The 21487-nt window shown below is 47.1% G+C and overlaps 2 protein-coding genes across 2 annotated transcripts in view; one reads left to right on the forward strand and one right to left on the reverse strand.

The window, feature by feature from the left end:
- LOC308173415 (guanine nucleotide-binding protein G(i) subunit alpha-2-like) overlaps positions 1 to 10496 on the forward strand; it is a 16711-nt gene extending 6215 nt beyond the window's left edge. Inside the window, exons 3-7 of the mRNA XM_080548442.1 lie at positions 5475 to 5603; positions 8267 to 8396; positions 8669 to 8822; positions 9297 to 9509; positions 9840 to 10496. Coding sequence (XP_080404568.1) covers positions 5475 to 5603; positions 8267 to 8396; positions 8669 to 8822; positions 9297 to 9487 — 604 coding nt within the window. The 3' untranslated portion in view covers positions 9488 to 9509; positions 9840 to 10496. The remainder of the gene's footprint in view (positions 1 to 5474; positions 5604 to 8266; positions 8397 to 8668; positions 8823 to 9296; positions 9510 to 9839) is intronic.
- Positions 10497 to 11248: 752 nt separating this feature from the next.
- LOC308172957 (cadherin-related family member 4-like) lies at positions 11249 to 21418 on the reverse strand (the record flags this gene model as incomplete). Its single annotated transcript, XM_080547922.1, has 19 exons — positions 11249 to 11304; positions 11401 to 11428; positions 11534 to 11590; positions 11706 to 11769; positions 12429 to 12562; positions 13785 to 13990; positions 14275 to 14416; positions 14712 to 14851; positions 15828 to 16031; positions 16906 to 17008; positions 17233 to 17383; positions 18317 to 18497; positions 19281 to 19417; positions 19548 to 19651; positions 19755 to 19862; positions 20068 to 20159; positions 20453 to 20609; positions 20892 to 21085; positions 21379 to 21418. The coding sequence occupies 19 exons, from the start codon at positions 21416 to 21418 to the stop codon at positions 11249 to 11251; spliced, it is 2298 nt and encodes a 765-aa protein (XP_080404048.1).
- Between the last annotated feature and the right edge of the window lie 69 nt (positions 21419 to 21487).

Below are 21487 nucleotides of genomic sequence, written 5' to 3' on the forward strand. Positions count from 1 at the left end.
CTCACTCCTTCACCCACCGGTGACCAGCCATAGGGTAGGCTACATGTAGCAGGAATGAGGGAGGGTCACCAGGGTGTGATGGTTAGCCACCCCGAGGTTGGTACATGACGTGGTACATTGCCACATTATGAGGTCTCAGCCCCCCTAGAGGTTTTCTATTATTATTATTATTAATAATAATAATAATAATAATAACAATAATAATAATAACAATAATAATAATAATAATAATAATAATAATAACAATAATAATAATAATAATAACTAACAGCATTGGTTTGGTTTTCTCAACCCAGGCAGTCAACACAAGCCATTGTTAGACCATGTCAGAGACATACACTGTATCTAATATCTAATAATATAATAATATAATGAATGCCATTGAGCCCACGCTTTTATCTAACGTGACTTACATTGCGGTGAGTGCATACATTTTTCAGTATATACGGTCCCAGCGGGAATCAAACCCACAATCTAAGTGTCATTAGCACCATGCTCTACCACTGTCGATTCCACTGTAGTACGACTGGTTCCGCTGTAGTACAACTACCATCACTTTATCACTTTATTACTTTACTTATTTTACTTCAAGCCAAATAATTATTTTACTCTTGTGTACTGGTCCGTTGGGATATAATAAAAGTTATTCTGATTCTGATTCTGATACCAACTGAGCCACAGAGGACCATCTCTACCGGGTGTACGCATGTCTCTGTCTTCTGCCTGTCTTAAGTGCAGGCTTCACATCGCTCTCTCTCTCCCAGGAGTACCCAGGCTGCTAATGTGTCCGCCTGTGGCATAGAGCTAGCTCGTCGTACGCTAGCAGCAGCAGCAGCTCTCGTCGGTGCTTCTCCTCAGAGTTCCTTAACTCACCCCCCGAAGGCCTTTTTTTTTTTCTGTTACCTGACTGACTCTGTCACGCTCCATCTCTGTGTAACGTTGTCCTGAGGTGGTCTCGTTCTGACGAGAGAGAACACGTCGTAACGCTCCGAGGGCCTTGGGCCTCCTCTGCTGCGCCACTGCGTCTGCCTTGCCTTCTCTCATGGCTGGAGGGGGGGGGGGCAGAGACTGCTTGTTCCTCCACTCTAAATGGAAATGCAGAGAGAAAAACACCAAAAGAATCCCCCCCGGATTACAACCAACGGGGCCCCCCCTGAGCTTCCATTAACCGAAGGCCGCAGCACTCCCCATCCATCCCCGACCCTCGTACAGGCCCCAAAGTGCCATATTTTATTCCCAGGCAGTTTATTAGGACACCTATTCCCTGGGGCCTTTGTGAGATTGCATTACCGCTGCTTCCGAGTGTCTCTCTCTAAAAAAAAACACTGAGAGCGAAGTGCCGCTACCCTGCCCGAAAGGATTGCCAACCAGGCGGTCCAGTAAATATTGAGCTACGAGCGAGAAACGATAGAGTTCCTGTTTTATATGAGCGAAGTCTAATCATCCGTTGTTTTTTTAATTCCCCTTTTTGTCATTAAAAACTCAGGCGCCGGTGGCGGTGGCGATTTGACGTTATTATATCAGGGGCTCTCCACCAGGGCGGGAGAGAGGGAGGGAGGGAGAGGCAGGGGGAGAAAGAGGGAGGGAGAGGGGGAGACAGAGAGAGAAAGAGAATAGGGACGTTCTATGGCAGATACAGGTATGTGCGTTTATAATAAACTTCACTTCAGTTGAAGTTTGAGCAGTCAGCCAACTGTTCATACTATACAAGATCACAAAGGAAGTTGCACATCTGTACCAGAATGATGCAACGGAGGAGAGAAGGGGGAAAGGAGGAGTGGGAGATAAGAGGGGAAAGTTAAAACACAGAGAGAAAGAGAGAGGGAGTGATCCCAATCTGCCAAGACATTGTTGTTCTTGCGATTCTCATGTCTTTCGTGCCTTTCAAACATTGTTCCCATTTGTTCCCCAGTATGTCGTTTTATTCACGTGAGATCTTGACATGACACATACTTTATGAAAAACATCAACAAAACATTCCCACATTCCCACAGGTTTTCTCTTTACACTCGCAGATGAAAAACAATCATTCCCCAATGACGCAAGACCAGCGTAAGAGCAACATAAGAATGACATCCACGCTCTTATTAAAACCCCGGTGACAGTGGCGGTGACTAACTTAGGTTATTTCATCTGAGAGAGAGAGAGAGACACACTTCCTGTGAAGATCTATTTCATATCAGCGTTCCAGACTGTCATCCAACTCTGAGCATAGAGAGAGAGAGAGAGAAATAGAGAAAGAGACAACTCCTGTGAAGTCTTAGTTAATATCAGCCTTCCAGACTGTCATCGATCTCTGAGCACACACAGACACAGACACAGACAGAGAGAGAGAGAGAGAGAGAGAGAGAGAGAGAGATCATTTACAGCTTTCTGCCACCTCTCTCAGCACCAGACTAATATAACTCAGCCACAGCACTGTGGTTCCCCCTTCTCGACCATAGTTCAAATCCTCGAGCAAATGAATCAAAGCTTAGGAGCTCGTAGGCACGAGAACATAACCGGTCTTTGGGCGAAAGAAAAGAAAAGAAAAGAGAAACGATTTGTACTCTGAGCCCCCTTGGATTCAATTAAGCTTTTGGGTTCCTAATGGAAAGGCCAAATCAAGCCATGTTTCAATAAAGTATGTGAACCATGGACGGCATAGTTTGGCCCTAAGCCTTCCTCTGTGGTATGGAGGGATTAGGGCTCTTCGACCGTAGACATGTTGGGATGAAGTCCTGGAGCAGGAACACTGCGTGTGTGAGGAACGCCGGTATAGGATGTTCAGACCTGGTTTAGGCCGGATTATAGCCAACGGAGAGATGGGACGACGGGCTCATTGTGATACAGTGGTCTTTCTGTGTGGGGAAGAGGAATTCGTTTTGTTCTCTTTCAGCTCTGTAACTACCGTAACAGTTTCCAATTACCATGAGGTTAAAGGAGAGAGGAGTTATTTAACATGTTAATTCAATGTTTTCCTTTCCCGACTGGTTATACCATTTATGAATATTATTTATATATATATATATATACAGTATATATATAAATGAACAGTGAATGTGTGTCACTACCATCCGCAGAATACATCACCAGTCGAACTACAGAGGCTTTACTGAACGGTTTTATGGTTGCTGTATTTTTTATTCATAGGAAGACTTTTATTTTACATTAACTGAAGTAGCAAATAACCTTTCCATCATCGAAACGGATGGTCAGGTTCCAGTTGCTTAAAAAATACCTAAAAAGCCCAAGAGATCGGTCTTGTGGACAGATAAGACAGATGGATGATTCACTTATTTAGACAAATGTATTTGTCTACTCTAGATAAAAGAAAGTCGCTTTGGATAAAGGGTGTCTGCTAAATGCCAAAAAATGAAAAATTAAATGAACAAGACAGATATTATCATGTACCAGGGTGGTTGTAAGAGGAAAACATTTAGAAAAAAATTATCTTCTCAAGATTTGACAGGACCTCATCTGTGAAACACTGTGCAGGGGTGTTAGGCTTGAATGTAACTTGAGCGTGTACCGTATGCCACAGGAACTGGCTAACTTAACCCACTTGATGATGTGACTGCTGACAGCAGCAGTAGAATAGTCTGGTACAGTACTGTATTCTGAAGTGTACATCTTGTCTGCTCCACTACAAGCAAATGCCCCGGAAGTCATTGGATGACGCTTCATCATACAGACAATGACCCCAAACAAACTGCCATAGCGACTAGGGAGTTTGTCAAGGCCAAAAAGCGGAAAATGTTCTTGACTGGCCAAGTCAATCTTCAGATTGAAATCCAATTGAACATGCATTGCTTTTCCTGATGATGATGATGATGATGATGATGATGAGATTTTAGGCTAAAATACATCACCAGGGAATATACCCAGTGTCAATGGGTCGGGTGACTGACGTAAGTGTCCTAACTGAGCCTTATTTGGACATTATATTACATTGAATTAAAGCTGAGAATCTCTACTTTGACCCCATATTTATTGTTTGAATTTCAACACTATAGACTCAGAGTATAGAGCTAAAAGACGAGGAAATGCTTCCTCTTTCCAATACTTAGGGAGGGAGGGCACTGTTCACGTGTTTGATGTCATTCCTCATTCCATTTCATGCATTGCAATGAGCCGCACTCCGAATTCTGCCTCCGCCAGCCTCCCCTGTTATCTACATGCATACCTTTACCAGATGACATCCCATCATTTTACTCTCAAGGAAAATCGTTTGGAGACGAGTATTTCCTCGTATGCAAATCTGGCATTTTACACGTGGTACTCAGATGCGTTCACTCTGTTTACAATGCACAGATGGGGCTTGGCCCCAAATGCGTCGTGCGAGTGTGGCGCAGAGGACCAAACCGCAGACCATGTTATCCTGGATTGCCCGGTGTACCACCCACCCAACGGGATGCATGGTCTGTCGGTATTAGATGACGAGACAATGACGTGGCTTCTGGAGGGGTGTCCAGAAATATAGCCCGGGTGAGCCCCTCAACCAGGTCTCGGGGTGGTAAAAGGGTAGCCCCTCGGCCCCGAGCCTGGTGGAGTGGAGAGGAAACAACAACCCATACGCCGAAGAAGAAGACTCTGTTTACAGACAACTCTGTAGACGCTGAGCCAAGTCAGCTAGCGACGCTGAGTGAAAATGAAAATGTGGGTAGACAAGGTAGACCACGTCTGTTTGTGGTAAAACAGGGCAAATGTGACGAAAGTCAGCCTGAGCGTTGTCATAAGACAGAAGAATCATCGACTCATGAATTCATATTCTGTACAACCTTGTTTAAATCCCGATGCCGAAAGCAACGGTTTACTGTAAGCTTGCGTTACCCCGCTGGCCACACAGCCTCTTCATCAAGCCTTTCACGTTTCAAGTTTATTGTTACGTCACGTTCGTTTTGACATTGTTTACATTGTTAGCAGGCTCACAAAACAAGCTGTGTTAGTTGACTAGCGACGTGTCATTGATTTTCAACAACAACAACAACACGGAAATGTATTCACATTTTTCGAAAGAAAAGTCCAAACATTAAATCAGATGCCGACATGCGGACCAAAACACTAGACACTACACTAGTGTCACATAGGCTTTCAGGAGGTATCACTGTGACTGTCAATCTTCCTGAAACGACCAGGAAGTGTCGTATAATATTTTCAAAATGCGTAACCACACGCCACTTCTGCTGAATAAATGAAGAGACACTGTAGCCAAACAAAGCGCAATTTCCATGAATGAATTAAAGGGCCTGGAAAAAAACGTTCAATACATCCCTGCTGCCTGGCAGAGCAAACATGAGAGGAATCTTCTGACAGTAATGATTTTGCAATTGAATCGGGCCCAGTGTCCTGGCTGTCATGGCTGCTCTGAGGAAAACAATTGTTTCTCCTCTAAATTGGGGGAATCATTGATGGTTTCCCAGTGATCTAATACTCCTGTCATTTTGTGTGTGTGTGTTTGTGTGTGTGTCTGTGTCTGTGCTCCCCACCCTCAGCTACCTGAACGACATGGAGAGGATAGCTAAGTCCGACTACATCCCCACACAGCAGGACGTGCTGCGGACCCGCGTGAAAACCACCGGCATCGTGGAGACACACTTCACCTTCAAAGACCTGCACTTCAAGTAAGAGGGCCACCACCTTCCCGTGTGTGTGTGTGTGTATGTGTGTGTGCGTGTGTGTGTGTGCGTGCACACGCGTGTGTGTGTGTCTGGGCATGCAAGGAAAAGGGGAAGGAAGAGAGAGGGTGTATACGTACACACGGGTTGTCTCTTTGTGAGTCAGAACTCCCTTCTTTGAATTTTTTGGCACCGTGGTTTTTCCATTTTTATTTCCATTTTATCGATGCCAGTCAGAAGCCCCCCCCCCCTCTCACCCACCCCCCTCTCTCTCTCTTTCATGTTCATAAGAAGTCCTGTTTCCACACAGAGCAGGCCTTTGTTTCCACTCTGGAGGGCTCTGGAGGTAGTGAGTGTGAGATGAGAGTTCTGGAGCCTGGCTCAGCAGTCAGCCTGAGGACAGGAGGCCTCACACGTAGTAGACGGTCCCTTCTGTCCACAGCTCCGTTGTAAACCCGGTACGCGCATCGTTGCCCAAATGTAAAGAACCTCTCTGTGCTGTGTTCTTTGCTTCTCCGGCTTTCAGAAAGCAGCCATATGCCCTGCTCTGAGGCACTACCTTTTGTGCTTATTATTACTTTGACAGACAATTTCCAGCTGAGTGACTCTAGACGGTTTTTCTCTCTTTTTTTTCTTTCTATATGTGTTTTGACTCTGTGTGTGTGTGTGTGTACGTGCGTGTGCGTGTGCGTGTGTGCGCGTGTGCATGTGTGTCTGTGCGTGTGTGTGTGTGTGTGTGTGTACAGTTTGATGTGGGTCACGTTGTACCCAGCACCATACTCATTTAGAATGAAAGATGGGTCATGCCCCCTTCTCCTCCCCCCCCCTCCCCTCCCCTCCCCATGCCCCCATCTCTCCTCCCCAGATTGATTTAAAGTTTTAATTAGAAAACTACTTCCTGGTAAAATGTCATGGGCAAACCTTTAGAGATCAAATGGAGTAGCTCCAAACAGTCAGGCTGCACTTTCATTACTTTTTTCAAAGCACTGGAAATCAAAAGGTGTGTGTGTGTGTGTGTGCGTGTGTCTGTCTGTCTGTCTGTCCGTCTCTGTCTCTGTGTGTGTGTGTGTGTGTGTGTGTGTGTGTGCGTGTGTCTGTCTGTCTGTCTGTCCGTCTCTGTCTCTGTGTGTGTGTGTGTGTGTGTGTGTGTGTGTGTGTGTGTGTGTGTGTGTGTGTGTGTGTGTGTGTGTGTGTGTGTGCTGTGCGTGCGTGCGTGCATCTGTGTCTTTGTGCGTCTGTCTGTCTGTCTCTCCGTCTCTGTGTGTGTGGCTGTGTGTGTGTGTGTGCGTACGTGCGTCTCTCTGTGCCTTGGGTGTCTGTCTCTGTGTCTGTGTCTGCGTGCATGCCTCGGTGTGTGTGCGTGTGTGTGTGTGTGCCTCGGTGTGTGTGTGTGTGTGTGCCTCTGTGTGTGTGTGTGCGCCTCCGTGTGTGTGTGTGTCTGTACAGACCAGAACCCCCCCCTGCAGCTGTCTGTGTGTAGCAGCAGTGGGGGGGGGTCAGGTTACAGTGAGGGTATTAGAGTGGAGTGGCCTGCTGATGGGGAGGGTACAGTATGTCTCTGGCTAAACGACTAGCTCACGCTGCCAAGAGAAGCCTCTTCATTACAGGGATTCACCAGCACATTAACTGAAACTCAACCAGGCCTGAGACTCTCAATGGGGGGGGGGGAGGGGGGCTTTGATCTTATTCTCTCACCATTTTACTCTTCATCTTTCTTCTCTTGTTTTTGAATGTCTGTCTACCTCTCTACCCGTCTACTCCTCTACCTGTCTACCTCTCTTCACTCTGGTTTTCCGAGGCTGGCACAGCCCAGGCGGGCATCCTTCCCATCCCTCCCCTCCCCTCTCCTCTCCTCTCCCATCTCCTCTCCTCTCCTCCCATCTCCTCTCCTCTCTCCTCCCCTCCCCTCCCATCTCCTCTCCTCTCCTCTCCTCTCCCCCACGTGCTTGGCCCGCTGTCTTCATGAATAAGTAATGTAGTCTGTGAGTCAACAAACCAGCCCCATCATCATCCTCGCCTCCACGCATCGCTCAGCCCATCTGTCTGCGTGCCTGGCCCGTAACCACGGCAACGCCACTGTACCAAAATGCCAACAAACTGCCAGGGAAATTACACGGTCTGTGCAGAGACGATGGGCCCGTGGAAGAGAGAGAGGGGGGGGGGGGGAGAGAGAGAGAGAGAGAGAGAGAGAGAGAGAGAGAGAGAGAGAGAGAGAGAGAGAGAGAGAGAGAGAGAGAGAGAGAGAGAGAGAGAGAGAGAGAGAGAGAGAGAGAGAGAGAGAGAGAGAGAGAGAGAGAGAGAGAGAGAGAGAGAGAGAGAGAGAGAGGGAAGGAGGTGAAGGGAGGGAGGGAGGGAGGCAGACAAGCTCACAGACAGAAAACAGGGCCTTAGAGGAAGGCTTGTCTGACATCAGAGACCCTCGGGCTACTCTTCCTGTCCTCCTCCTCCTCCTCCTCCTCCTCCCTTTCTCCTCCCGTTCCAGTCTGTGTATAGAGGAAGAGCTGGCGCTCCGATAGGAATGTCACATCATCATCATCATCATCATCATCATCATCATCATGATGATGATGCTCCATCCTCCGTTTCCAGACGCTTCCATCTCATCCCATGCTCTCGTCTACCTCGTAGCAGAATAGCGCCCCTCACTGGTTGCTTGTGTCCCTTTGCAGGATGTTCGACGTGGGCGGCCAGCGATCCGAGAGGAAGAAGTGGATCCACTGCTTCGAGGGCGTCACGGCCATCATCTTCTGCGTGGCCATGAGCGCTTACGACCTGGTCCTGGCTGAGGACGAGGAGATGGTGAGAGGAGACGAGACAAGACGGACGGCCCGGAGGAAAACACTCCTGCCTTTCCCTCTTGACTGCCATCTAAGAACATTTAATACATCTATTATTGCGAAAAGGAAATTGCTTCATTTCTCATTACAAATTTACAACCCTCCGGGTGAAGGCAAATGAAATAATTGTGTCTCTGTGACTCATTCCCTCTCTCGCTCTTCTCTCTCCTGTCTCTCTCTCTCTCTCTTTCTTCCCTCCCTCCCATCTCTCACCTCTTCGTTCTCCCCGGTCAGAACCGCATGCACGAGAGCATGAAGCTGTTCGACTCCATCTGCAACAACAAGTGGTTCACGGAGACCTCCATCATCCTCTTCCTCAACAAGAAGGACCTGTTCGAGGAGAAGATCGCCCACAGTCCCCTGACCATCTGCTTCCCAGAGTACTCCGGTAAGGAGACCCAGCCGGTGTCGGTCACTCTGCCTTCTTCTTCTTCCCTTGTCTCGCTTTCCAAACTCCCATGAAGCTGAACAGTAGAGCAGATGAAGAACCACGTCTTGTGTGATCAGTAGATGCGAAGTGGGATAGTTTGGGATGACCGTACTGTAAACGTAACCTTTACCTAGCGCTAGCGCTAACGCTAACCCTTACCTTGAAGCAGAAAAACTGGGAAATGCGTTGGGAAATGTGTCTGTGTGTCTTAACCTCTTTCTGTCAAAGTGCACAACGTCTCTTACTGTGACATTTCCCAAATGTGCATTTGTTCCTCCACCGTTAAAACTTCAACGGGCTCACGTCAGTCCCCCCCAAGCATCCCCACTTAGCATTGACCCAGTAGAGACTCTGCACCCTTCTCTGACCCGTCTGTCTCTCTCTCCCTTTCTCTCCCTCCCTCTCCCCCCCTTTCTCTCCCCTGCTCCCCAGGTCCTAACAAGTACGAGGAGGCCCAGGCCTACATCCAGACCAAGTTCGAGGACCTGAACAAGAAGAAGGACACCAAGGAGATCTACTCCCACTTCACCTGCGCCACCGACACCAAGAACGTGCAGTTTGTCTTCGACGCCGTCACCGACGTCATCATCAAGAACAACCTGAAGGACTGTGGCCTCTTCTAGAGCGAAGCCTGAGGGAGTCAAGGTCAGCCTCTATACACACACACACACACACACACACACGCATGTGCATCCACATATAAACCACACGTAAGCAGACGCCTTATTCCAAAGCGACTTAACAATCGTTACATTTGACCAAGCAAGTGAATCATCTATCCACCAGTCGTAGCAGGACAAGTAATCTAGCTCAGGCCAGCGGCCATTGGCAGTCGTCGTGCTAGTAGAAGAAAGCTTTTTAGAGTAGACACTGGATTTGACAGTACAAGTACAAGGGGGTAATAGGGGGGGTGTCCTCTTTGTAATAGATAACCGTTTCCTCATTAACTCCATCCATGTTGCTGTCCCCCCCCAGACGACTTGAACAGCTCTGACGACCAGAAGGACAGGAAACGAATACACACGTCATGAACGACTGCACTGGCCAACCCAGACTTCTGCTTTGATCTGCTTTTTATAGAGACACCTAAGAGACTGAGAACTCGGAGAGAAGCCTTGCAGATATTTCAACGATTGCTGATCCAGTTGCTCGCATTGTTAACTCTTTGGGCTATGACCACAAATCAACATTTTATTATTGTATTTTTTTTTTGTCGTTGTTTCGTTGTTGTTGTTTTTTTCTTTGTTTATTTTTCAATTATTAGAGGAGGCGCAATGGAAAAAGTTTTTATATAAATGCATTCATTTTACTTTAAAAAGAATCTGATGTGCAAATTCTATTAAACTTTTAATCGCATAAAGCTTATTTTTTAAGAGAAGCACAGGCATGGTAGATAATTATGATCGAAAAAGGAAAGTGCTTTTTTGTAATGTTTACATAAGTTCCTCATTCATAGCCAAACCGCATATTGTCCTGCATGACACAAGATGGCAAATGTATTAGCTCCGTAATCTGCACAGAATATCTTAACATTCCTTTTACAAAATCAAAAAAAAAAAGTATAAAAAAGTTAAAAGAAAAAAAAAAAGAAAGAAAAGCTTCACAACCAGGGGAAAGAAAGCTAAATTCTAACTGATATTTAAAGTATGTATGTACCTAACATTCTGTTCTTTTTATAGTACCAATTTCCATGTCTTTTGCAGTATGTGTGTGCCTTCACTTCAGTTTACAACCAATTCCTAGATATGCTTTATCAGTACTGTTTGACCTACTGTAAGCCTACATTTCTCTTCTACCATTTCCTTCATATCATCTAAGGGATACATAGTGATTAATGAAAGACACAATCTAATTGAGAAAAAGGTTAGTTGTTTTTTGGTAAATATTAAAATGCTTTAAAAGTCCTATATGATGATTTAATTTAAATAAAAGTAGATCACCTGACTCTTTCTTCTCTGTTTACTTACATGACATGTTCCTTCATTGTGTTCCATAAATGATACTATAACACACATAAAAAGTTGCATGCATTATGTGTGATCAAATCAGTGTCTCACACAGTAAACTAATTGCATTATGAATCTCTGAAAACAACATCATGTGGTTCTTGTTATTGTTGAACCCAAGGCCCATCAGGCAGACATATTTAGAGTATAGCACAGCCAACATAATGGTATTATACAGGTTTTCTTTTTTAATATCACTCAAACTTTCACGCCACTCTATCTCTGAAATATATTAAAATGACGCCCAAATGTGTGATTACAAACGTCATCCTCTTTAATCCTCTTCTGTTTAAATTGATAAAAAATAGATTAAATTGATAAAAAAAAAAAAACATAGCTTGTTGCAGGTCACTGACAGACAGCGGCTTCCGTCCCTTCCTACAGCCAGCGACGTTCACCTGTGGCCGTGTTGAACAGGTAACTTCTCCCGGAAACTGTACGAAAGGACCATAGTTTAGTCAAGCACCTTAAAGTTGCTCACATTATAGGCACAGATAAACATATTTTTTTTTTCTTCTGTCATCTCTTACCTGGATCTTGTGCTTTCCCGTCAAATCTCTGAGAAAAGAAGAAATCAATACCTCCTCGTCAAGCCTGCATTATGACACTGCCATGACAAACCATCACTACCGTTACTTCTCTGAGAGGGAGATGAACACCTACCATGAGGTCGTCCTGTATGCTGACTTTAGACAGACTGACGTCGCCCTCTAGTGAACACTTTGGGGAAGTACATCTACAGGTCAGTTTCTCCAGAAAGTCAAAGAAGTGCCATAGTGAAATGAATGACAAACTCTACATTATATTCCACCGTAAGTCAAAGAAGCAAACTCACCTGTTCACTCTCGGTGGCTCCGTTTTGACTACCATGCAGGCTCGGTTTGTTGATATCGTCGTCCCTGTGCACATCACAAACACACACAATCAAACAGTTCAAAGATACTTAATGACAATGATCTGTCGTTCAAGCCTGGGCAGTGTTACAGTATGGACTCACGTTTCAACGGATGGAGGTTCAGTCTTGTGTTGCGGCCCCCAGCCCAGGGTGCTATCAACACAAAAAACAATACCTCAACCTCAGCATAAAACCCTTCTGCTTACATCAGTGGACAGATCTTGTGGATGTGTTACGGTACATGTGGGAATACGGTACATGTGGGAAAACTAGGGTTAGGTGCTAGGGTGACTTGGTACATGCTGGCATGTCTAACCCTACCCCTAACCCTAATCGTAGCACCCTAGCACCTAACCCTAGTTTTCCCACATGTACCCTATTCCCACATGTACCGTAACAGATGCATCATACACAGTGCGCAGCATCGGTGAGTACTTGACAAGCAGATAGACACAGATCTATACAGGCTTTGAAAGAGCGTAGGTTGACTAACAATGAGGCCACTGTGTGTATGTCTGCTGGTGTACAAGCGTGTAGAGAGTTGGATCTGTGTGTGTGAGCATGTGTGCTTGCGTGTGTGTGTGTGCGCATGCATGCGTGTATGCATGCCTGTGTTTATGTGCATTCATTCATGCATGTGTGCATGTGTGCGTGCGTCATCACCGTGTCAGGATGGCCCAGGTGAGCAGACTCAGCACCGAGAGGAGCAGGACCCCGGTAACAGTCACCACGGCAACAAACCAGGGCTCTGGGTCCCAGTACTCTGACATCAGTGTGACCACCTGGGGGGGCTTGGTCTAGAGGAGGGGGGGAGCGGGGGTCTCACTGGTTACATCTGACACACTGAACAGGGAAGGTTTAGATGTGAGAGCTAGTAGGAGTTAGATCACTTTAAAGATTAGAAAGATTAGTATTAACATCTCTTCAGGCTACACCTTAACTGCTCCTCCTGAGACATCTACTACCACCCAGCACTGTGTCTCCAGAGACACCTGCTTCCCCTACTAAACTGTGTCTCCTAAGATTTCTACTCCCCCCCCCCTTGTACTGTTTCTCCAGTGTCTAAAAAAAGACATCTTCTTTTATCTCGACGACTGCCAATGTGGCCTGAGCTAGATGACTCTTCCTGCTACGACTGGTGGATTGATGATTCACTTGCTTAGTCAAATGTATTGACTGTAAGTCGCTTTGGAATAAGGTGTCTGCTAAATGCCAAAAATGTAAAAAATGTAATTAGAAAGGTTGGATCAATGGGGTTTGAAACCTGAAGCATATGGGCCTAGATAGTCTTAACAGCCACACAGCGAGTGTAACCACTCGAAACAGTGCTGGAAAGGACAACGTGAAAGGAATATTGTCCTAGCCAGCACAGTGTGGTTTGGGACGGCCTTGTGGTGTGAATAGCCCCCAAACTCTCTCTCGAGGTCTCTCGTCGGAAAAGGTTTTCCTAAATAAAGATATTTTACAATGCTGTTTGCCACAGGTGTGTAGGCTTAGGTTTAGGGTACGGGTTAGGGTGAGGGTTACTAGAACAGCCATGGTGGGGTCACGGTGACCCTGTGAATAAAATAATATGTGGGTTAAGCGCTGACCATGTAACCGCAGGGTCCCTGGTTCGATTCCGGCCCGGGGATATATCCTGCATGTCATCCCTCCTCTCTCTCTCACCCATCCTTCCTGTCTAAATCTCTACTGTATCTGTCAATGAAAAATATGAGTGGGACTGCCCCACTCAGAAAAAAACGAATTGTATACCTTTGCACTCGATCAAGTTTCAGGACCCTCCTTTCATGGCTTTTCCTAGATATGTGCGTTCTACCACCCAGTATCCTTACATTTTCAAAATCACATCAGGATAAGCTAGTATAAAGCTATTTTGCAGTTTTTCTGTGTAGGAGGCAGGCTAATTTACAACAAGCGCCATCTAGTGATCTTTGTGTGAAAGTAGCAGCTTCCCATTCTAACGAGGCGGCTCTAACGGTAGGTGAAATAGGCACGGCTGTCCTAGTGTTAACCTACCGTGGTGGTGGTGGTGGTGGTAGGGACCGTAGTGGTCCAGGGGACCACGTAGACGTAAACCACGGCGCCGGTGCTGTGTCTGCCGTCAGACACGGAGACGGTGACCTCGAACGCGGTGCGGTCGTACACGCCGTCCACCACGTAGGAGAACAGGTCTTTAGAGAACAGGCTGAAGCCCAGCATCTGGAAACGGTCCACTGCAGCACCTGTGGTGAAAAGACACACGCACACAGACACAGACACACACACACACACACACACACACACACACACACATACACATACACATACACATACACATACACATACACATACACAGATGCACACACACACACACACACACACACACACACACACACAGCTATTATGAACAGTGGTTGTGGTGTTGCATGTAGTCCTCATTTGATATTAGACTTACACTCACACACACACACACACATACACACACACACACACACACACACATACACACACACACTCTGAGACGTACCGTTAGTAATGGTAGCGGTGAGAGCGTCGTGGTCTGCGTCGGAGCAGCTGAGTGAGAGGATGGGGAGCTGACTGGAGCGGGTGGAGAAGATGGTGGAGCTGTAGGAGACCGGGTCACACACCGGAGCGTTGTCATTCAGGTTCTGGCAGAGAGGGGAGAGAGATCCATACACAGGTCTCCCATCAGCTGTCACATAGTATGTGACACGTTCTAGTCTTTTGGTGTGGCGTGAGGTGTGGCGTGTGAGAGTGTGAACTGGTTGATATGCGTGTGTCTCATGGCCAAAAGGTGAGACTTGGCAGCTCTGCAATGATTCGGAGCGATGTTCTCCGATTCTCTGTTTGAGGTTTGAGGTGGAACCTCACCTCCACCCGTATGAAGATGTCCTGTACTTTCCTCTTGCGGTTGGTACGGTCTACATCCTGGTGTACCCTCACCTCCACCCGTATGAAGATGTCCTGTACTCTCCTCTTGCGGTTGGTACGGTCTACATCCTGGTCGTAGTCCTCCGCCTGCACCGTCACAACATACACCTGCTGGAGCTCAAAGTCCACCTCACCACCTAGGTACAGATGCCCTGCAGAGAGGAGAGAGAGAGAGAGAGAGAGAGAGAGAGAGAGAGAGAGAGAGAGAGAGAGAGAGAGAGAGAGAGAGAGAGAGAGAGAAGAGAGAGAGAGAGAGAGAGAGAGAGAGAGAGAGAGAGAGAGAGAGAGAGAGAGAGAGAGAGAGAGAGAGAGAGAGAGAGAGAGAGAGAGAGAGAGAGAGAGAGAGAGAGAGAGAGAGAGAGAGAGAGAGAGAGAGAGAGAGAGAGAGAGAGAGAGAGAGAGAGAGAGAGAGAGGGGGAGAGAGAGAGAGGGGGGGAGAGAGAGAGAGAGAGAGAGGGGGGGGAGAGAGAGAGGGGGACAGAGAGGGGGACAGAGAGAGAGAGGGGGGGACAGAGAGAGAGAGAGAGAGATGCCACAACAATAAACCAACTTCATCTTGTCTAAGAATAGGAAATATAGTTACACCCACCCCTCCCCCCCTCTCACTCTCTTCCAAACCCAATTTGTAGATTCTCTCGGCACACATAGATATCTGCTAGAATTCTGAATTGCATTTCTATTACTGAACAGAGGCAATAACAGAGGCAATATGTGACACAGTCTGATCATTTGGTCCGCATGTCGGCATCCGATGTAATATTCTGACTTTTCCTTCGGAAAATACATTTTCGCATTGTTGAAAATCAATGACACAACGCTAGTCAACTAACACAGCTTCTTTTGTGAGCCTGCTAACAATGTAAAGTAGTGTTAAAGTTAACTAGGTAGCAGTGCCATTGCCTTGCAGTATTATGTCTTGACTAGCGAGTTTGTTGTGATTCTCAACAACATTGAAACGTAGCTCCGTGTTTCAAAAAAAAAAGTCTAAACATTTTGATCGGTTGCCGACATGCGGACCAAAAGACTAGAATCTGTCACATAGTATGAAAGAAAGAGTGGGTATGATGGTGGATGATGGAGTATATGAGTATTTTTATGGAGTCTAAGACAGTGGTGCTGTAGCCTCACCCTCCTCAGGGTCGATAGTGAACATAGCGCCCCCTGCTGTGATGGAGTAGCGTACGTTGTGGTAGGGCCAGTCTGGGTCTGAGGCCCGCACCGTGCCGACGGTGGTCCCGGGCCGGGTGTTCTCTGGGACCCGGAGGTCCGTGATCAGGAACCCAGGCTCAAACTCATTCACTGGAGTCACTGTGACCAGCACACGCACCTCGGCTGGAAACACACACACACACACACACACACACACACACACACACACACACAATTACTGGACGCTACTAATACAGATATATTCGTTATACTGGTCTGTTACTGGCAGCGTAGATGTTTGTTGATTGGATAGGAGGATTAATTTTAGGAGACCATCAAACCATATGTGACACGTTCTAATGCTTTGGTCCTCATATCGGCAACCAATCAAAATGTTCCGACTTTTCTTTTGAAACACGGAACTACGTTTCAACGTTGTTGAGATTCACAACAGAAACCCGCTAGTCGAGCCAAAATACTACAATGCAATGGATTGGGTGAGTAATCCCCCACTGCTACCTAGTTAACTAGAACACTACTTTACATTGTTAGCAGGCTCACAAAACAAGCTGTGTTAGTTGACTAGCTATGTGTCAACAACGCAGAAATGTATTCACATTTTTCGAAAGAAAAGTCTAATCATCGGATCCCGACATGAGGACCAAAGCATTAGAATGTGTCACTATGGTCTGAGGGTACACAACACACACACACACACACACACACACACACACACACACACACACACACACTCACAGTCAGGAAGGAGGGAGACAGAGAAACAAACATAATAAGCCTTTCCTAACAGCTTCACTACTCACAGTGATAAACGTGTCTGATAGAGACAGACAGCAGTAATGGATCAGAGAGAGAGATGAGAGGCAGACTACACACACAATCTGAACATCACACAACACCGCCATTATCACACACACTAATCACCCCCTGGCTACCTGAGAGGGATGTGGCGGTCCCCTCTCATACACCCTTGTGTGAAAAACAGCCCACTGCAGCACACACCCACACACACACACACACACACACAGGGCCTACTGACATGTGAGAGGAGGGGTGCCTGCGTCTACAGCGAGGATGGTGACCTCATACTGGAAGTTGTTGGAGGCGACGTCTGCAGTGTCGTAGTCCAGCGTGTTGTTCACCTGTTAGGACCAGGGACTGTCATACTGTCATACTGTCATACTGTCATAGACGGCCGATAACATGTCATATCACACATGAGTTAGAGATGCATCAGTTACAGAGAGAGAGGCAGAGAGAGAGCGAGAGAGGGGGGGAGGAGAGAGAGAGAGAGGGGGGGGGTGGGGAGAGAGAGAGACAGTTTATTATACAGGTTATTGTTCTTATTCATCACTGTCATGGCTACCTGGAGCTGTCCGTCCTTGAGGCGAAACTTGAAGAGGGACAGACTGTTGTCGACGAGCGTGAGAGACACTTGGTGGTTACCGACGTCCACGTCGACGCAGGTGAGGGATCCCAGGTTCCGGCCTACCTCCGTGGTCTCCGGCACCTCCAGCCTATCAACAGAACAGGGGCGACATACCGTACCGGTCTGTATCGACCAATCAGAGAGCTTCCGACAGCGAGTCTAGCTAGCGACAAGGAACAGCGGGGGGGAGACTTTGAGTTTCAGTTGGCTCACACTACACTGCCTCAGAGCACAAACATCTGTGTTGTGTTTAAGCTAAACCGGTGCGATAAAAATAATAAAAGCCACATCGTTCACCACGTTACAAGGCTCTTTATCTGAGGCAACAGTGGGACTCCCAGCCCGGATTCAAAAGCACTTATAAAGCAATAAATATGAGATCATAGGTCCTAATTATCCAATATCACAAAAGCCATCGTTCATCATTACACGATATTGAAATCGGTCCCCTGTGTGTGAACTAGGTCAGACGCTATGGGTGGTACGCTTCATCTGGGGAGAAGGGGATCAGACACAGGCATGAAGATGCTTGTCTTGTTCTAATGGCCACCATCACTCTCCCTCTGTACCTCCCACCCTCCTTCTCTCTCTCCCTCCCTCCCTCCCTCCCTCGCTCCTCTTTCCCTCCCTCCCTCCCTCCCACCATCCATCCCCCTTCGCTCCCTTCCTCTATCCTTAACTCCCTCCCCCGAGTCAGTCCTGCTGAGTAGAGTAATCTAAAGGAGATGGTTCTAGTCTAGAGATGGTTCTAGTCTAGAGAAGATGGGAGAGAGAGAGACAGAGACAGAGAGAGAGAGAGGCAGAGAGAGACAGAGGCAGAGAGAGACAGAGGGAGAGAGAGACAGAGGCAGAGAGAGACAGAGGGAGAGAGAGACAGAGGCAGAGAGAGACAGAGGAAGAGAGAGAGACAGAGGGAGAGAGAGAGACAGAGAGAGAGAGAGACAGAGGGAGAGAGAGAGGGAGAGAGAGACAGAGGGAGAGAGACAGAGACAGAGGGAGAGAGAGAGAGGGAGAGTCTTACACGAACACAGAGGGGGAACAGAAGGGTGGGTACTCGTTGACGTCCAGGACGTTGACGGTGACGGTAGCGGTTCCGGTGCGTTCCTCTGCCAGGCTGTAACCCCGGACCAGCAGGACACTGTGGGCCAGGGACCGCTCTGCCTCCAGGTCCAGACTGAAGGCGGTTCTGATGACACCGTCAACTGACCGGAGGAGGGAGAGAGAAGAGACAACAGTTACAGTAACAGGCAAAAGTTTAGACACACCTTCTCATTCAATGGTTTTTCTTTATTTCTATATTATTTTCTACATTGTAGATTAATACTGAAGACATCAAAACTATGAAAGAACACATATGGAGTTGTGTCGTAAACAAAAAAGTGTTAAACAAACCAGAATATGTTTTATATTTTAGATTCTTCAAAGTAGCCACCTTTCGCTTTTTTTGTGGATTTCTCCCACGTATTCTAGAGAAGAGAATGCTGGGCGGTGTTCACAGTTTCCTTTTCCACTGAGACACACACACACACACACACACACACACACATACACACACACACACACACACACACACACACACACACACACACACACCAATCTGATTGAGAGAATACCAAGAGTGTGCAAAGCTGTCATCAAAGCTAAAGGTGGCTACTTCGAAGAATCTAAAATCTAAAATATATTCTGGTTTGTTTAACACTCTTTTGTTTACTACATCATTCATGTGTTCTTTCATAGTTGTGATGTCTTCAGTATTAATCTACAATGTAGAAAATAACAAAAACAAATAGTAAATAGTATGGAGAATAGACATAGCACTTAAACAAACAGTAGGTTTTCATTGTCTGATTACATTACATTTAAGTTCAAGTTTATTAGGATACCGGTACTCACATGGACGTTTATATGACACAATGAAATACATGTGTATTTATTTACACATTTACAAGTAAATGTTTGATATTCGAGGGGGAAAGGGTGCTGACCTCTCCCAATCTTGAAATGTGTGTAATCTTGAACGAAGGTGTAGCGCACGACAGGGATGGAGAGGTTGGCCTGGACGGTGGCGACGACAGCCTCCGCTCCTTGGTTCTCCAAGATGGACACGTTCTGGGAACTAAGACTGACCGTGTGTCTGTGTTAATGATCCTCACCTTCCTTTATGATTTTCATCGTCTTTATGATATGCGTAGGGGAAGGATTTAGGACCAGAGGGTCTCGTCACAACATGACGTAAAGGCTGTTAAACTCACAGGAAGTCCAGAGGCGGGTTGTAGACTTTGAGCACGGTGATTCTGACGGCGCCGGTGCAGTTGGCTCCGTGTTTGTCTCTCACAGCCACGTACACAACGAACCCCTGCATAGCAACGTCACATGACGACCACAACCATCATTCTGATCCAGACACACCCCTGGATACCCACACACAGACCCACACACAGACCCACAGCACCACTCACCCTCGGCCCACGGTGGTAGTCAAACAGCTGTCTGGAGACCAGGCTGCCTCCTCCATCCATGTGGAACTGTCCTCTGGAGGAGTCAGGCAAGACCTGAGTGATAGAGAACTGCAACACACACACACACACACGCACACACATGCACGCACGCATACATGCACGCACACACACACGCGCACACGCACACACTCAAACACACACACACACACACACACACACACACACACACACACACACAGTAATGGCTTGACACACAGTAGTTCAGTTGAGACATTGAGATGACAGTAAACAGTGGTGCTGTATGAGAGGTTACAGAGAGAGTGTCGTTGCCGTCGGGGTCTGAGGCCATGACCGTGTACAGGGTGACGGGCGCGGGGAGGTTCTCTGGGACATGGACCTCAGCTCCTGCACACAGACACGCCTTGGGTTAGCGAGGTGTTAGCGAGACGTTAGTGAGACGTTAACAAGACGTTAGCGAGACGTTAGCGAGACATTATAGCCTTGAGAGGCTGATTAACCTATCCAATAATAACGCTAAAGTTATTTGATTTGTTTGGCAAACGTGTTCATGAAGACTCCAATGATGCTGTGATGCCAATCAATGGTGTGTTCCCTTCGATAGCGTGGGCCTACCATGATTTATGACTACAGTATAATGATGGTAGGTTCTGTGTTGGGTGGGGGGGGGGGGGGCTCACCGGGCAGCTGGAACAGGGGCTCGCACTGGGGGGGTTGGTTCACGTCGACCACGCTCACATGGAGGGTCTGTTCTAGGTAGCCGGACCCTGTGACCAGGCCCAGACGCACGCTGACCAGACTGGCCTCCTCGAACACCAGACTGCCATTCAGAACTATCTACAGTACACACACACACACACACACACACACACACACACACACACACACGCACACACACACGCACACACACACACACACGCACACACACACACGCACAAACACCATGTGTAGGCTACTCATGTGTATTTTAAATGTTTAAAATAAAGATATTACATACAAAAAGGTATTAAAGGAGCTTTTGAATAGGATCATATAAGTCATATCCATGGAATGTGTACAATGCTGATAGTAGTAACAGCAATATTAAAGATACATCCGTGTTTTAAAACATAAGCTGACCTGGACATTGAAGACGCCAGAGACATTGGAGGGGTTGATGACGGGGGGCTCAAACACGTCTAGCGGCGGGGTGACACAGAGGATGAGGACCCTGGGCAGAGGGCTGGCGGAGCTGCGCACCTGGAACACCGCCACCACCCACCTGGGCCGGGCGCTCTCCGCCACGGACACAGAGTCAGGGAGGTCCAGGAACCCTGGAGGGGAACCACAGCAGACGATGTCATAATATCACCACCATCATCATGAATATTATGGTCATATTTATTTCGTCTCAAAGGGAGTGACAAGAAGGGAGACAAGTCAGGGGTACAGAAACAATCAATATTTTATGACTAACTAAAGTCTAAAGCATAAAGAATATAAGTGGGTGTGGGTGAGCGATCAGTAGGCATGTGGAATCTTGTAAGGTGTAAACACAAGAAAAGGTCTGCCCCCTAACAAATGGTCAAAAAGTATGCTGCTGTAAGGAGAGAGAGACTTGTGTCACCAGCACAGCCTAAATAGGCGTGGCCACAGGTGCGCTGCATCAACCAATCAGGCCTCCTCTCCCCACCGCCATCCTGCAACACGACAAACAGGACAGGACAGCAGAGAGG

Source organism: Nansenia antarctica, assembly GCF_963989245.1.
Source record: "Nansenia antarctica genome assembly, chromosome: 18".
NCBI lineage: Eukaryota > Metazoa > Chordata > Actinopteri > Argentiniformes > Microstomatidae > Nansenia > Nansenia antarctica.